Genomic DNA, 17170 nt, shown 5'->3' on the forward strand with positions numbered 1-17170 from the left:
GCATGAGGACGCTGTATCCAGGCTGGGAAGGGGCCCTAGTGCTTCCTAGGACCTGGGCGGCCTGCCAGCATCACCGCTTGCTTCTCCAATAGCCCGCAGTGTGTCCCTCTACTGGGCCTCGAGGAGCGGGTCGGGGACCACGTCCACCGCCCTGGACAAGCTGGCCCTCTGCCTTGGGTCCCTTGCTCTTCCTCATCATCCTTGTCGTCAACCAGCCAGCCTGGGGCCCCTTTGGCCTTGGGGGCTGCAGCCAGCACAGGCCCGCTCCCGGGGAGGTCAGGGAAGGCTGCTGAACGGAAGCGTCTCGGGGAAGCCCGCTGGGGAACTGCACAGCAGCACCTGTCCAAGGGGGCTCGGGTGCCAGGCAGCAAACAAGGAAGCCGTCAGAATGTCACCCTGGGGCCGGCGGGCTGAGTGTGGCCATTGTTAGGGCGGCAGGTGGGGGCTCCGTGTGAGCCCTCCTCCCAGCGGGATCGCTGGCCTATGGGGGGCCCCATGGGATGTTCTGTGGATGCCGGTCTGGCCTGAAGGCCTTGGAGATGCTGGAGGCCGCGGGCTAAGCTTGGCGTGGGGGCTGACGCAGGCTGGGGCTGCTGAGCCCCGAGGCTGTGGGTTTCCCAGCTCCCGAGGGACAGCGCCTCCGCTTGCGTGGACAGGAAGGGGGGGGCGCAGAAGGTGCAGGGTGTGGGTGGGGCCTGTCTTTCCCACTGGCCCTTCTCTTCCCTCCACCGCATCTGTGTGCTCTGGTTCAGCCTGGATTTCATTCTAGGAGCAGAAGATGCCCTCACCACCACAGCCTCCTTTAAAAAAGTCTTCCTTCTGAGCATCTGTACAGTCGTCAGGGAAGCTGGGAGCAACTTACTGGGGGCGACTCTGCCAAGCGGGGCGGGGAGGGCAGGGCGGTGCCCGCGGTGCAAATAAACAGGACCGCTGCGGCCACCCAAGGCCACCCGGCCCCTGACAACCTCACCCCGCGGAGCAGTCCTTGGCTGGTTTGCCCAGGTGCCCATGAAAAACGCAGAGTCCTGGGTCCCACTGGCACAGACCAGGCACGGGCCCGGGAACCAGCATTTAGGACAAGCTATTCATATGGTTTCACATACTGAGCACCCACAGTATACCTGGACCTGTTCTAGGTGCACTGAAGAGGAAAGACACCCAAAAGGAATGCCTTCACAGAGCTTCGATTCAACCGCAGAGGCAGATGGAGGGGGGTGAGGGAGGTCGGGAGGTCAGCCGTGGGGAGAAGCACAAAGCGGGTGGGGGGCTGCTCCTCTGAAACGCTGGGGTCGGGAAGACCCCTCTGGTGGGGGGCATTCTGAGCGGAGGGGGCACTCTCTCCAGGAAGACAATGAGGGATGCAGGTCTCCGGGTGCAGCTGGTGCAAAGGCCCTGTGGCTGGCACGAGGTCTGTGCATTCGGGGACCAGCGAGGAGGCTGATGCGGCCCGAGCAGAGGGAGCGGTAGGAGGTGAGGTCAGGGGGCTCCACCCGGCCTGTCCCCTCTCTCCCTTGCCCCACCCCGGGGACCATGTGTCCCTGCTGGGCCTCCTCCTGTCCAGGGACACAGCTGCAGGTGAGACAACTGGCCCGGGCCTCCTGCACTGTGTGGGGGCTGCAGCGAGCCCCAGGACGCCCTCTCCCCCACTCACTCATCTCCATGTACTCCGGGGTGAGGCCTGCGAAGGGCTCCAGCGTGTAATCCACCTCGTAACGCTGCCTCTTCTTCACGTGCTCGTCGGGGTCCGAGGGGCTCCGGTGCTTCAGTCTCAGGTAGCGGATGAATTTCTTCATCTTCCTGCAAGAAGCACAAGGTCACCTCCGTTAGTTTTCCACGAAGGTGGGCTTGGGGTCTGGCACCTCCAAGGGGTCCTTCCAGTTCTCTGAGCTTTATGTAATTTTTTTTTCTTTTTTCTTTCAGGGCTGCACTGGTGGCCTATAGGAGTTCCCGGGCTAGGGGTTGAATTGGACCTGCAGCTGCCAGGCTACACCACAGCCACTACAATGCCAGATGGAGCCGCATCTATGACCTGTGCTGCAGCTCGTGGCAACGCCAGATTAACCTCCTTAACCTACTGAACGAGGCCAGGGATCGAACCTGCATCCTCATGGATATCAGACAGGTTCTTAACCCTCTGAGCCACGATGGGAACTCCCCGATGGGTGTTTCAAATCCTGAGCTACTGCTGATGATTTCCTTTGCCCTTCCCCCCCCAGGGGCAGGGGCTCCAGCGTAATGGCTTTATTTCAACATATGGAAACTGAGACACAGGGAGAGCCCCGTGGGTGTCAGAGGCCTGGCTGGGCTGAGTTGCTTTGGGGCGAGAATGGGACATGACTCTCGAAGGGCACAAGGTGAGGAGGCAGAGGCTCTGGGTCCCCATTCTCCTGCCACAGGGGCTGCCTTGTGGCTTTGGGGGCACCTGCGGGTACCTCCCACCCTCAGCCCTGGGAGCAGGGGGTCCGCCTGGCCTCTCTCTCCTTGTCCTCCGGGGGTGGCTTTGACCCCTCTCCCCTCTGTCCTTGCCACCTCCCTGTCTCTGATGCCCCATCCGGGTCCTGGCCCGCATCCCCTGTCGCCCAGACCACCGCAAGGCCCCCCGCCCCGAGCACCCCAAGTCCCCCCTCGCTCCACGTGGCGCGAGGCCAGACGCTACTCACGGGATGCCGATCTCAAACAGGTTGTTCTGGATCAGCTGCTTGCCCAGCATGATGATGCTGAGCTGGACGCAGAGCTCCATGAGGCAGCCCCCGGGGGCGCACTGCGCACAGAGAGCCGGCGTCAGCCCGCCCCGCCCCGCCCCGCCCTCCCAAGCCCGCAATCTCAGAAGGGAAGCTTCTGCGGCAAGAGGGTCTTTGCGGATGTGACCAAGTGATGACGGGGTCGTGCTGGGGTAGGGGGGTCCTGGCCAGGGGCTGACGTCCCACGGGGGAGAGAAAAGGCACACGAGGGGTGGCGGCTCCTGAAGGTGGAGGCGGTGACTCGAGATGCGTGTGGCCAAGGGGACCCAGGGACGGCCAGGGGACCTCAGAGCTGGGAGAGAGGCCTGAAGAACCTCCCTAGAACCTTCAGGGGAAGCCCTGTTGACACTTGGACTTTGGACTCCTGGCTTCCAGAACCGCAAGAGAATTATCTTCTGTTTGAAGCTACCCAGCCTGTGGTATCTTGTTACAGTGGCCCCAGAAGGTAATACACGGGGTTGATGGGCTGCTGGAGCTGCAGCCAGGCTGGGAGAGGGCGCTCACTGCCAGGGAGGGGGCAGCAGTGGGGCAGACCTCAGGCTCCTCCCCCAGGACCACCCAGCCTGGGGCCAGGGCAGCTGGGGAGCAGAGGGGTGAGGCAGCTGGCCCTCCCTCTGAGGCCTGAGGTCCTGTTCTCTGGGGGCAGGTCCTGTGATAGGCTGGGGGCTGCCGGACAGGCAGAAGCTTAATTTGTCTGAGTGATGGGAACCCAAGGGACACTGGGTGACACTCCAGAGCACAGCCGACCCTTCTTTGACTCTGGAGCAAAACTATATACCGTTATCAATAAATCTGGGAGAGCCATCATTTCATTAAGAAAAAAAAAGATGTCTTGGGAGTTCCCATTGTGGCTCAGTGGTAATGAACCTGACTAGAATCCAGGAGGACACAGGTTTGATCCCTGGCCCCTCTCAGTGGGTGAAGGATCTGGCGTTGCTGTGCCAGCAGCTAGCTGTAGCTCCGATTCGACCCCCAGCCTGGGAACTCCCATATGCTGTGGGTGTAGCCCTAAAAAGACAAAAGACAAAAGACAAAAAAAAAAAAAAAAAAAAAAAAGACTGTGCCCCAGGCAGCCAGATCACCCTATACCTGATGCCCACCCCAAACCTCTCTATCCTGTTTCACAGAATTTTTATCAGGAAGACTCACTCCCTTCTTTTCCGAGAATCTGAATTATTCTGGGAGTTAGAAGTGTGGACCGGTTCCCCTGAGGCCTGAAGCCTGGCTTGGGCTGACGGCCGGCAGAGCAAGGCCAGGACTCAGCAGCAGAAGGTGGCTGGCACACTAACCAGACCCGCAGCAGCCGGAATCGCTGAGGAGAAGCCAGAGTCCCTGGCACTGTGTTCGGCGGGGAGAGAGGGGGTATTTTAATGTTAAATAAAAGAACCGCAGCTGAGGCCTGTTTTTTCCAAAGTCAAAAACACTCAAGGTCTTATAGAAAAAGAAAAAAAAAAAACAAACGGGTATCCTTTTTTGGCTTCAGTGACTCTGAAAAGACCTTCTCCTTTTAGGAGAATCCCATGCGGACAAGCAAGTCAGATGGAAGCCCCACCCCAGCAGCTGGAGTGCAGAGCGGGGCGCGCAGGGCAGGGACGCAGCAGGCTGCAGTGTGGACAGAACCGGGAAAGCGGTGCGGCGTTACCTCTTCCATCCGGAAAGAACGGAAGATGTACACGTAGTCGCCTGGGCGTCCGACAAACCTGCAACGATTGCAAGTCCGTCAGAGAGGGGAGAGCGGGCTTGGGGGACCCCCAAGGCCGGGCCGCGCCATGACTCCCCATGTCAGAGCCTCCAGGGTGTCCCAGGCTTTCCCTCCACCTGTTCCGTTGACTAAGAAACAGCCCCATTGGTTTCTGGGTGGGTGAATGTTCCCGTGGCCCCCAGACCCACAGAGGGGAGGAAACCAGGGGCTGAAGGGCAGACGGAGGGAGGGAGGCCAGGAGGGAGGCCGGGTGCGTCGGTGCCACCTGCTGCGGCAGGTCACGGGACCACACCGGGGACCGTGGACAGGCTGGGGCAAGGGTGGTGCCTGAGGCTGCATCTCAGCTTCCCGTGGGATGTGTGGGCTGGTGGGGGGCTCTGAGGGTCTGCTCCATTTTTGTGGGTGCTCTCAGGGGGGCCGGGACGGGTGGGAGGGTGACCACGGCACTTGTAAATGACATGATTCAGAGGAAGGTGACTTTGGGAAGGTTCTGGGATCAGACCCGCCAGCCCCTGGTCACAGAGTCTTGGTGGGTGGGCCACAGGGCCCTATAAACCCAGGATAGCTCTAGAGGGTCTGGGCCTGGGGTTCACCCTGCAATTGGCCTGGAATGCCAGTGGCTGCTTCTTATACCTTCTGCAGCCCTCATCAGGGTTGCTGTCAGGGCTTCTGCTCCTTGGGGTCCCTGCTTCCTGAGGCCCCTCCTCCTTGGGGTCCCTGCTGCCTTGGGGTCCCTGCTCCTTGGGGTTCCTGGGGCTCTGGCACCCCCCCCTGCTCCTGGAAGGGACCACGGGGAGGGGAGCCCTCTAGTGGGTGGGAGGAGCAAGCCGGGGAGAGGCGGTGCGGTCAGTCTCGGAAGCCGTCCCTACCGGCCTTTGAAGAAAGCCACGTAGAAGATGGGGGTGTAGGAATTCACGAACTTCAGCAGGAAAGCCTTGAAGATGAGCCGCTCCTCGAAGCTCTTCTCCGTCTTTGGAACCTCTAGAAGGAGCGAGACGCGCTGCTGAGCGGCCGCGGTCCAGGCGGCCCGCTTCTCTCAGCTGTCATGGCAACGGGGCTCAGAGAGGGCGGGTGACCAGCCCAAGGCCCCCAGCGGGAGGCTCGGCCAGGCCGCAGTCGCTCACCGATCTTGGTGAGCCACCTGGCGATGCAGCCGTAGACCTCGTCCAGAAGGATGATCACCACCAGGTTGATGATGACGGCGGTGGCCGTGACCGTGACCCGGATGTTGGACCTCACGGAAGGGGAGGAGTTCATGGCTAAGGCGGCGGCGGTGGAGATTCTGTAGATGATGACGCCCAGGACGATGGCGAAGGTCACGGCAATCTGTGGGGGGAGGGGATGCTCTGGGTGGGGCCCACCCGGGTCTCCGGGCCCCCCCCCGGCCCCCCCAAGCCCAGCCCTCCCCACCCCCCAAGCAGCGCTTCAGCTTCACAAGGACGGCCGTTTCCTGTCACCCACCACATGCTGGGGCTTTATGGTGTTAACTTCGCAGATGAACGAAGGGCTAGTTTCTGTTTCCAGGAAGAGGAGACTGACGGTCAGAGAGGTTAGGCAACCCGGCCAGGTCACCCAGCGCTCGAGCTGGGATTTTTCCAGGCGGGTCTGCCTAGTGTGGAGTGTGTGGTTTTGCTGTGGGGGCCCATGACATCCTGCCCACCGTCCCCAACAGGACACAGGTTGGCTACAACCCTGGTAGCTCTGTGGCTTGTGTGTGGAGGGGACCTGCTCTGAGCCTGGGTGACCCTGAGTGGAAGCAGTGACGTTCTCGAGGCGCTGGTGCTGGGGGAGGCCCCTGGGGCGTGGGGCGTCGGTTCTGGTCGGCTGGGACAGACAGCCAGGGTTGCCTCTCCCGACCCCCCAGGAGCCACCCCCACCCTTCCAGCTCTTCCGTGATGGCCAGGCCCTCATCTTGCCAAACCCACTGCTGGACCAGAACCCTCCAAAGAACTTGGGCGGGCGGTTGCTTGAGCGACGGATGGGGCTGGCTGGGATGACAGGTCTGCTCCACGTGGTGCTGTCTGCCTGCCCGGGCGTCTCCTCCTTTTCCCTCAGAGGCCCTGACTCACTGGGGAGACCCTGTCCACACCCCATTCACACCCTGACGAAGAGGCGGCCCTGTCGCAAGATCGTGGGGACTGCTCCCCGCCAGCTCCCAGCTCCTGGAATGAGGCTTTCCTGGGAAAATCCATGGCTCCTACCAAAAGCCCTCCCCCGGGGGAAGGCACCACCCTGGGCTCGGTGATGCCCCTGTGCCCGCGCGCAGAGGTGCGGACGGGGTGCCAAGCCCGTAGGGTGACTCGTGAGGCACTCTGTCTCCCTGCCAGCAGGCTGGAGTGCCCCCAGGACAGCCCCACAGCAGTGTCCTCTCTGAAGGAAAGGGCCGCCAGGGCCAGGGTTTGGCTGGTGTATTTGCACCAGCGTGTCCAGGATCCAGAGCACAGGGGCGCCTTGAAGCTGCTCAAGTGATGTGATGTGTGCTCAGTGAATGAAGCTCGGAGTGCAGGATGGGACTGTGACAGCCTCACCTGTGATGGGCCATCTAATTCTCTACCCACTGCCCCACCTTTGCTGAGGGTGACAATGACCCATTTCCCAGCCTCGTAGCAGGTGGGGCGGCCAGCAAGACGCAAGCAGAGGTGTCGGCAGGCCTTCTGGGAAAGCACCTTCGAAGAGGGGCTGCCTCCCTGGGCATCTGTCTCCTTCCCCTTGGCCCTACCCTTCCTCCTGCCTGGAAAGTGGAGGTGATGTTGGAGGTAGGGCAGCCACATTGTGACCAAGAGGGACACAGGCACAGAATAACAGAGAAGCCAGCACCTGCCAGCCTCAGAGAGGGGCTGGACCAACCCCACTCTGTCCACCACCTGGATTTCTCATTACATGAGAAACTCAAAGTCCCCTCAAGACAATTCACGGAAGTGACGTGTAACCTGAGGGCTTCTGTGCAAACGTGCCCAGGAACAGAAGGGCCCACAGCCTCCCACCTCCTGCCCGCCCTCGCTAGTCCTTCTGCGGTGACACTGCATCTTCTCTGCCAGGAGAGGCTGAGCCTTGGTGCCTGAGTCCCCTGTTGCCCGCATCCCTGACCCTACCAGGTGGTTCCCAGGGGTGCCCCTGGCAGGGTTACATTAGTCCTCAGCTTACTCCCCAGCACCAAGCCTGGGCGCTGGGCACGCATGCACATTTGGGGGCATGTGCTCCAGGGCCCAAAAGTGAGGCTGGGCCCACGGTCACCCAGAGCCATATGGATGGAACAGCAGTCTTCCCCGCCTCGCTGAGTGGCTCTAAGTTCACAGCAGGAGTCTTGGAGCAGACTGCCTGCCCACCTGGCATCTGGCCCCATCACTTGCCGGCATCTGGCCTCTGCTTCCTCACCAGCAGGAGGGGGACAGGCAGGCATGTGGGCCCCCGGGTACCAGGCTGTGGGGTCGGGAGACGTGTAAGGCTCTAACTGAAAGCCCCGGGGCTGGGCGAGGGGACTGTCATCCGTACAGTGACCACACGTGGCCCTGACCTGTTGGGGGATAAAGGCATGGCAAACACGGGCCTGAGGTCTTCCAGGATGCAGCCCTAGCAAGTTGGGATTAAAATCGCCTAAGAGAGCTGTTCAGGGGTTGGCAATTTGCTCAAATCAGCAGCGTCCACACGGCCCAGAGTCACAGACCCTCCGCCGCCAGGGAGTAGCGCTGTCCTGTCTCTGTGTTATTCGTTTAATGGTTTCCTTTTCTTTTGCTTTTTAGGGCCACACTGGCAGCACATGGAGGTTCCCAGGCTAGGTGTCGAATCGGAGCTCTAGCTGCCGGCCTCCACCACAGCCACAGCAACGCGGGATCCTTAACCCACTGAGCGAGGCCAGGGATCGAACCCGCATCCTCCTGGATACCAAGTGGACCTGTTTCTGCTGCGCCACGTGGGCACTCCCGCTCAATGGTTTTCTTTTCAACCCCTCAGCTTTGTCTTAAACAAGATCCGAGAACTCCTGGGTGTGAAGGACTGGTTACTCACACGAGTCACTCTTAGAACCAGGTGTGCCAGGGACCACGTGAGACCATCGCAGGTGCCCCTGGGCCGCGGAGCCCCCTGGGGTGGGGGGTCGCCGCAGAACCCCGGCCCCCTCCCACTCAGGGGAGTGTCGGCACCGCCGCGCCCCGCCCCGCCCCGCACCCCCCTCCTCGGCCTCCCCGACTCACCATGAAAATGATGGAGACCAGGTTGGTGAAGTAGGCTGGGAAGCGGTCCCTCCAGGTCAGCTTCACCTTGTCCGTCTGCAACACGAACCAGCGCGGGGTCAGCGGTGGGGACCAGGGCAGGGAGGGGCGTGTGCGTGCTTCCGTGTGTGCACGAGGGTGTGGGCAGGAGCAGCTCGGACAAAGGGCACCACTCACAAACACGGTACAAAACCACTGCCGGGGATGAATGAAGACAAACACCTGGCCCCTGGGGCCTTCTCGCCCAGGAACGGAGTCTACAAAGGGACAGAAGGAACAGCTGTCTGAAGACGTGAGTCCTCTGGGTACGGGGGGGTGGTCCCGCCAGAGGCTTCTCTCAATTAGACCGTCAGACCCACGTCTGGGAGAAGCCTGGACTCTGTTTCTTGGCTGGAAAAAACCTCACTTGCAAGGCAAGCAGCTCTACGATGTCTTCCTCCGCCCCCCGGACCGTAATGGTTATTTTCCCTTGCAGAGCAAGTTGAAACAAGCCACCAGCATCCCACGTTAAAATGCTGTCCGCCGCGTCGCAACGCCAGGCGGCGGGGACATGTGGCCCGAAGGCTCTGGCATCGGGACGGCGGGGTCTGGGGGAACCTGGGATGTTTTCAGGAATGGGGTGGACTTTTCCTGGGAAGACGCACGGCTGAAGTCAGAGAATGCTGGCAGGTGTGACACTGGAGACACGCATGCGTGTTAAGGACACCAGGGACGGCGGGCAGGCAGGCAGTGGTGACAGGCACAGTTTCGCAAGCTGCAGAGAAAGCCCGGCTCCCCCCCTCCCCCACGCACCCACCGGAGCCATGCAGTGACATCCCAACACAGGCTGCAGCCCGCTGGTGCCGGAGGAAGGCGAGGAAGACACAGACGTGACAGTTAACCGAAAACACAGCAGTCAGAGTGGGCTGAGGGGAACAACGGGCTCCGGACGCCTGCAAACGCTCAAGACTCGAGACGCCCCGACGTGACAGTACCAATTTCACCCCCGCCATGGCTGTCTTAACCCTCTGCCTCCATTTGTTTGTTGGTTCCTCCGGAAGGTGCCGGCGCTTCTGGGGCAGGTGGAGGGAACAAGAGAGGACCGTGGGGTAAGACGGCGGCCCGGGCCCCCTCGCCCCCTTGGCAGCCAGCGGACCCCTCGCTGTGCTGGCCGCCGAGGCCGGTTCAGGCTCTGGGTGTTTTAAACCCACGAAAGTTGGCAGAAGCCCGCATTCGAAAAGAAAGGCTGCAAACAAAGGTCCTGGAAACGGAGATGCCAGCCCAGGAGCTGGGGTTGGCGTGGCCTCTGTGGGGCCCCCTTCTCACACACGGTTGCCGTAACCAATCCATCGGTTCATCACTTAATTCTTTTTAGGGCTGCTCCTGCAGCATATGGAGGTTCCCAGGCTAGGGGTTGAATTGGAGTTGTAGCTGCCGGCCTGCACCACAGCCATAGCAACACCAGATCCCAGCCACATCTGAGACCTACACTGAAGGTTGCGGCAATGCCGGATCCTGAACCCGATGGGCGGGGCCAGGGATCGAACCTGCATCCTCATGGATCCTAGTTGGGTTCTTAACCCACGGAGCCACAGCGGGAACTCTTACTTATTTACTTTCGGTCAGTACCATTTAGACTGTGCGGTTTTATGCAAAGACACTGATTACTCAGCATTTTACACCCACGGAAAGGAAGCCACTCTCGGAATTGTAACACAGCAATTAAGGGATCTTCCTCCCCCACCCCATGAAATGAATTTGGTGCCCGAGCTGGGAGAAAAAATAAAACCATAAAGTTGGGAGCCGTGAAACAGAGGAGAAAAGAAAGGACAAGGCCCCCCGGAGGCACAGGGCCCGGGGTCACCATGCGAGACGGCAAAAACACAGCCCACCTCTGCCGGTCCAGTGACCCAGGAGCTCGGGTCAGAGCCAGGAAGCAGAGTGCCGGGAATCTGGGAGGCGGTCCTGGCCTGGCTGCCCAGGCCTGGCGCTCGGGGCTTACGTGGACGTGACGCGGGGCACTAAGCCCTTTCTTCCTTAGGAAGAAGCCCGTTCACGCTCATGCTGAGATGTGCCACCGTAAAGCCGTGGGGTGGGCTGTCTTGGGACGAGGCACGCGGGGCATGGGGACCCACAGCGGGGGTCTGGGGGCTTCGGAGCAGTGGCGTCCAGGCCTCTCTCGTTAGGAGAGGAGACACAGCCCAGGGGCTGATGGAGATGCTGGTTCAAGGCCACAGGGCGGCTGCTCCGCAGGCAAGGTGCACAGGACAAGCAGACGTCCTGATTGTTAAGTTAGAAGAATGGTCTCCTCATTTGGGGTGAATTCGCCACTTTGGTGGTTATTTTCTCTGTCCCCCTGGGGCCCGCTCAGACTTGGAGGGAGTTCTGGGAAGCACAGCCCCTCTCTGGCCGCAGGAGAGCCGAGCCGGGCTTTGGCCACGTTACAGAAACTGGGGCCCAAGAGGGGCTTTTGCTTCACCCGCTTTGCCCCCCAGAGGGGGCTTTGATAATTGGGACCCCCGGCCACCTTGTACCAGCAAACGCCGTCCAGAGCACACAATGGCAAGACAAATGCAGGGGTTGGCTCTGGTCAGTCCAGGGCCAGAGGGTACACACATGGCACTGAACACAGGGAGCTGGTGCGAACATTCTGTCAGTGGCTCCCGTCCCTTCGAGAACGGACTTTCATCCTCAGTCAGAGGCTGACAAGGGCCCGCGGCTCTGTGCTAATCCCACATCCTATAAAAAACCTCCATGAAAAAATCAGCCAGGCCCCTCTAGAGGTTTTCGAGAATCCAGGGTATGAACAAAGGCTGTCGTGTTTTTTTTTTTTTTTTGGTTGCACCGAGGCTGATGGAAGTTCCCCAGCCAAGGCTTGAACCGGCGCCACAGCAGTGACCATACTGGCTCCCTAACCCACTGAGCCATCAGGGAACTCAGAGGATGCCAATTTGAATGAAAGGTTTGGGGAGAAACAAAGGCCTCAAGAAGGTCACAAAAATACTCCTCTCTCATTCTCACTGTCTGTGCAGGAGACAAGGAGCTGGCCAGACGCTCGGCGACCCAGTTTGGGCAAATCCTTCCCACCATTGCTCAACCCAGAACACAAGGGCTGGACCCAGGGAGCACGCTGAGCAAAAAAGCTGCAAAACGACTCAGTTCTGGATGTTGAAATATTGGCTGAATTTTGAGATCACCTTCAGGATAGATCGAGAAGGTAGGTCTCCAGTCGGACTCGATGCATCTGGCCCCCTGCTTGTTCTCATACGTAAAGTTTTATTAGAACATGGCCTGACCCATTTGTTCACCTGTCGTCTAGAGCTGCCTGCATCCTACAATGGCAGAGTTGAGCTGCTGTGACCAAGGCCTCTGGGTCTAAAATACTTACTATCTGGCCTGTCTGGGGTCTGCCCCCCACCCACCTGTACGGCGTTCGCTGACCCCTGGCCGGTTCTGTCAATAAACATACCCCGTTTTACTGCTGAGAAAGCCAGCTGGCAGTGGCCACCGTACCTCTTTGTTTTTGGATTCTTTCCTAAGAGACTTCTCCAAAACTCTGGCTTCATACTCGGCTCTGGGATGGTCCTGTGAAAGAAACCAGGTCAGCGGAGGCTTGTTAATTGTCCGAGACTCTCAACAGAAGCACGCGTGGCCAATTCAGCCCATACATTCCCCGGGGCACCCTTGGGGGCCAGTTCCCAGCAGCCTGTTTGGACCATTGCCTATTTATTTATTTGCTTTTTAGGGCCGTACCTGCAGCATATGGAGGTTCCCAGCCTAGGGGTCGAATCGGAGCTACAGCTGCCGGCCTACGCCAGAGCCACAGCAACGCCAGATCCGAGCCGCGTCTGCGACCCACTCCACAGCTCACGGCACCGCCCGATCCTTAACCCACGGAACAAGGCCAGGGGTTGAACCCACATCCTCATGGATCCTAGTTGGCTTCATTCCTGCTGAGCCACGACAGGAACTCCCGGACCATTTTGCATTTAGAGCTCCTTGTATGCGGTCCGTCCAGGATTCTCCCCTTATTGGGAACCCCAGCCCACGGGGAGGCCACCGAATGGGGCTCTGGGTCCTGGGGGCGGGTCAGCCTCTGCCAGGCTGCAGCCCCCCCCCAACCCCCCGCCACCCACTGTCTCGCTGTAAACACCCCGCCGTGAACTGGCCCCCGAGAACGTCCCATCAGGAGCCGTGGGGTCGGAAGAGACGGCAGTTAAGTGTCAGCAAGCGCGGGCAGACCGGAGGCGCCAGGCCTCGGCGAGCCCAGGGCAGGCCAGCAAAGGGCACTGGAACAGAAGAACAGGGGTTAAGAGAGGCCCGGCGGTGCGGGAGGAAGCGGAGACCCCTGCCCGCGTGGGAGAGCTGTGGGGAGCTGCTCGGCAGAAACAGACGGATCAGGTGTGCCAGAAGGCCCCTCTCCCAGCGAGACAGGAAGCCAGAGAAGTGACCAAAAGTTCCAAACCTTGACAGCCTCCTTCAGGGAACCAGAAACGTAAAACAAAAACAAAAAGATTTCATTACTTGTGCTGTTTTTTAAGAAATAGGCTCTGTCGTCTAAAGACAACGTCTTTAAGAACCCGGATGGGGGCACTCGGACCTGGAGGGACATGGAGGACCCGCCACTCTACTCGAGGGTCCCCGTGCTGGTGGCTGCGTCCACAGCCCGCAGGGTTTAGGGAATTCCCGTGGGAGCGCTGGGCTGGACTGTCGCAGACTCGGCAAGGACCACCCAGGCCAGAAGCCCGGCCTCAGGCGTCTCTCGGCTTCGAGAGTGGACACCTGGGGTTCAGGGCTGAGAGGCTGTCCCTTTGCCTCAGGTGACTAACCTGGAAGAGGTCCCTGGCCAGCCGGGGGGCGGGGGTAGCGGCTCACTTTAAGGAGCCTGTTCAGGCCCCTCGGGTCCCCACATGCAGTGGCTCTGCTCCACACCCCAGCATCAAGGGTCCCAGTGGTCAGGTGACGGGTTCATGGCACCTGTCCCCCAGGGTGGAACTGTCCCAACCACAGGGACACCATGAAAAGGACATTCTAAGTCTACTTCGAGAATACTAAGCTGACCCTGCTCTTTGTTCCACTTGCATCTTTAGAACCTGCTCCGTAGACAGCTGACTCAGGCCCTGCCCCGGGGGACAGAATGCCGGTTCCACATCTGTCCCCGCCCCTAAGGAGCCGAGTGTCAGTCTGGTTGCATCAGCCTTGGTCCTGCCATTTGTGAAACGGGACCTAGACCCGCTGTGGAAGAGGTTGAGCCCAGAGGTGGGTGATCAGTGAGGGAACTTCTCTCTGCTGATCCATGGAGACCCCCTCAAACCCTCTTCTTCCATCCTCATTTGAGGGCTGAGGACACGGAGGCACAGAGAGGTTATGCAACCTGTCCCAGGTCACACAGCAAGGGCAGTGCGAAATTAATCAAGAAGTCCTGGACCCAGAGGTCAGCTTGTCACCGCTAAGCGGGTGCCTCTCCCTGCAAACTAGCCCTTGTCCTAGGACAACCCTGTCAGCACAGAGCCCGCACAGCGGCTTCTCTGACTGAGCTACACATTTGCCTCAAGACGGACCCCCCCGCCCCGGGCCCGTCCTGGAGGGGGCACGTGTGTGGAGGAAGATAATAGAAATGTTTTAAAAAGTGATGGAGGGATGGGAAGTGCATGAGCGGTTTCCCTTTACAAATCTGAGCAAGAGGTTTCACGCCACGGAGCGGCGGCCAGCGTGGCCACACCTAACAGCGCTCCTGCTTGTGGGATCTTGCCGCTTTTCATGCCCATGTATCCATCCCCTGGGGTTCTGAGCTGGCCGTTCAGGATGGGGCAGTGGCAAAGCTGCTCCTGAGCCACCCCGGGGTGGGTGCTCACTTGCCATCCCAGTGGCCACTGGCTCCCGAGGGCCCCTCGCTTCGGCTCACGGAGAGGCCCAGCCTGCGGCGTCCCTCTGTTAGTGAAGGGCCTGCCCCACTTCTCAGCCGTGCCCGACTGCAGGCCTCGGGCTGGCTCTGGGGATCTGGAGGTTGGCACGCAGGCAAAGGCTGGCGGCCGCCTCTGGGGCCCTGGCCTCGTGGGTGGCCGTGATTCCTTCCCCAGACCCGCCGGGCCGCCCCCAGATGGGATGAGATCAGCGTGGTGTGCCTTGGCCTGTGTTCTGACCACGCTGCTGGGTGGTGCATCCATGGGAGCCAGGGGAGCAAACACTACAGCAGACATCAAACGGTCACCCTGGCAACTGCGGGGGATTCCAACCCCAGGGACAGGAACTGAGAAGCAGGCGGGGAGCAGCTTGGCCTGGGCTTTACGACCAGGGCTTCCACGCGAGTCCCCAGGAAGGAATGGGGTGGGGGGCCGGGGAGGGTGTGGGGGAGGGCACGGGGTTGGGGGGGCGAAGCGCCCGACCCACTCACCTCCTCCTCCTCGAAGCCGGTGAGGTCCCAGCGGTAATTGAGCCGCATCTGTTTCCGCTTCCAGTGCTCCATGAAGGTGGCGGCTGCGGGCAGGGAGGAGAACCAGAAAGTCAGGGGCTGAGAAACTCTAGGACGTTGGATGACACGAAAGCACTTTCCTCTTTGGCGCCATTTGGTGAGTGAGGGCCACTGAGTGCTGGACCAAGACCTTCCCGTGACCCAGCCCGGGGGACTGGCTCAGGGTCCCCAGGGACCCCACCAGGCAGGGGTGATCACGCTCCCATTTTACAGATGAGAAAACTGAGGCTCAGCGAAACTGAGTCCCGGCCAAGGTTATTTAGCCAGACACTGGGATGCAGTGGGGTACAGGGCTGACTGGTCCCAAAGCCTGTGTTCTCAGCCATCTGGCTCCAGGGCCTTAGGGACCCCAAGTCACAGGTGGGCCTCCTGAGGTCAGAAAGGGTGAAGGGTGGGCCGAGGCCACTCGCTCAAGCTTCAAACCCTGCTGGGGATCTGACCACTGAGCTGCACTCTTAGCCGCCACATCCTGCCTGGTATTCCCAGCACACTAAATACGGTTCAGAAGCCACCTCCTCCAGGAAGCCTCTGGTCATTTTCCTCAGTGTCAGGAAAGAAACCAAACTCTTCTTGGGACCACCTTCCATCGTGGTCCCTGTCCCATGTCCCTTCTGGGGGATGAGGCAGAGATGGGGCTTGTTACCTGGGTCTCCAGCAGGGAGCTTAGCATCTGGCACAAACAGGCGCCTCGAGAGGACTCAGTGAGTGAGCGAGTGAATGAATGAAAGGCTTATGAGTACATAGTTGCAAAGGGGGACGCCCGTGTCTGAAGCATTTGCCCTGAACGCTCCCCGCACCCCCCCAAGGGAAAATCGGCAAAGGTTGCCGTAATGATGGGGTTGCCGTAATGATGGGGCGACCGTAAAGTCAACCAGAGTCCCGGATGCCTGGGCTGCTGTGGGCCGGGCCCTGTTCACGGCGCTGTCACAGAGTCCCGCCTGCACCTCACAGCGACCGCGGGAGGGAGCTGCCGTCCTCGCCCTCACTTTCCAGACCAGGAAACAGATTCGGAGGAATTAAACGGCTTGTCTAATAAATGGCGGTGTCGAGATGAAAACTCGGTGAAACGGAGAACTCAAGGGCAAATTCCCCACAGCCGTCCTTCGCTGGGAAAGAATGCAGGCTTTGGATCGGACAAGACATTGTCTGGGAGTTCCCGCTGTGGTGCACTGGGTTCAGGACCCAACTGCAGTGGATCCGGTCACTGTGGAGGTACGGGTTCGATCCCCTGCCGGGCACAGTGGGTTAAGGATCCTGCATTGCCACAGCTGTGGTGTAAGTGGCAGCTGCAGCTTGGATTTGACCCCTGGCCCGGGAATTTCCATAGGCCACGGGTGTGGACGAAAAAAAGAAGAAAAAAGAAGTGGGTCTGAATGATTCAGCTCCCCATTTAGAGAGCTTCAGCCTACACCGAACGAGCTCCCTCCCCATCAGGGTGGGGTGAGAACAGGCCTCGGAGTTTGCCTGCGGCTGTGCTTAATGGGTACACGTCGAGTGGTAGCTACGGTCCCAGGCAGGCCCGGCCACGAACAGGAACCTCCTAGGGTATTAACCCTGGGACTTGGCCACGCAGGCCACGGAAGAGTGCGAGGACAAGAGGGGATGGTGAGACCACCCAGAGATTACAAACAGCAGGAAGTGGCGGCCCCTGTAGGGCGGTGGGGCAGTGGGAGGTGGCATTACCGAAGCCAGAAACCAGAGCTGCCCGGGGAGGGAGGGCTTTCTGGTGGGGAAGACAAAGCCTCAGCCAGAGATGCCCCAGGAGGCGGAGGGAAAGGAGGAGAAACGCCCGCCTTCTGATCCCCCACCGGGGCTTCCCATTGGCTGAGCCTTCCAGGAAACGGGACAGCAAGGGGGCCTGGGCAGTGTAGTTCCCTGTGACACAGATGCACGCTCTGCGGCCATCGGGACTCTGGGAGGAAGCATGTGGCTGGCGGGGCAGCCTGCACCGCCTCCTGGTTAGGGAGGTGTGAAGATGTTTCCTTTTGCCCTCCCCCCCTTTTTTGGATCAGATCTGAGCTGCAGGTGTGACCTATGCCGTAGCTGCAGCAACACCAGATCCTTTAAC

General features: G+C 60.2%; 1 protein-coding gene across 16 annotated transcripts in view; it reads right to left on the reverse strand.

Annotated features, from left to right (window-relative positions):
* ANO1 (anoctamin 1) overlaps window positions 1–17170 on the reverse strand; it is a 155595-nt gene that overhangs the window by 16281 nt on the left and 122144 nt on the right. For 3 of the 16 annotated variants that reach the window (XM_021082676.2, XM_021082670.2, XM_021082680.2), the window contains 10 exons: window positions 15025–15107; window positions 13096–13107; window positions 12144–12215; window positions 9626–9703; window positions 8634–8708; window positions 5568–5769; window positions 5313–5424; window positions 4384–4441; window positions 2661–2761; window positions 1652–1797 (listed from right to left, as the gene is read on the reverse strand). In XM_021082676.2, the coding sequence (XP_020938335.2) occupies window positions 1652–1797; window positions 2661–2761; window positions 4384–4441; window positions 5313–5424; window positions 5568–5769; window positions 8634–8708; window positions 9626–9703; window positions 12144–12215; window positions 13096–13107; window positions 15025–15107 (939 nt within the window). Of the gene's footprint in view, window positions 1–1651; window positions 1798–2660; window positions 2762–4383; window positions 4442–5312; window positions 5425–5567; window positions 5770–8633; window positions 8709–9625; window positions 9704–12143; window positions 12216–13095; window positions 13108–15016; window positions 15108–17170 lie in introns of all 16 variants that reach the window. The other 13 variants (XM_021082683.2, XM_021082679.2, XM_085010471.1 and 10 more) reach the window with 9 other exon arrangements.

The sequence above is a fragment of the Sus scrofa genome, chromosome 2 (genome assembly GCF_054392235.1).
Source record: "Sus scrofa isolate SSC_HxYL_T2T_F1_AM1 chromosome 2, Sscrofa_HxYL_maternal_Yorkshire_Landrace_v2.0, whole genome shotgun sequence".
Classification (NCBI taxonomy): Eukaryota; Metazoa; Chordata; class Mammalia; order Artiodactyla; family Suidae; genus Sus; species Sus scrofa.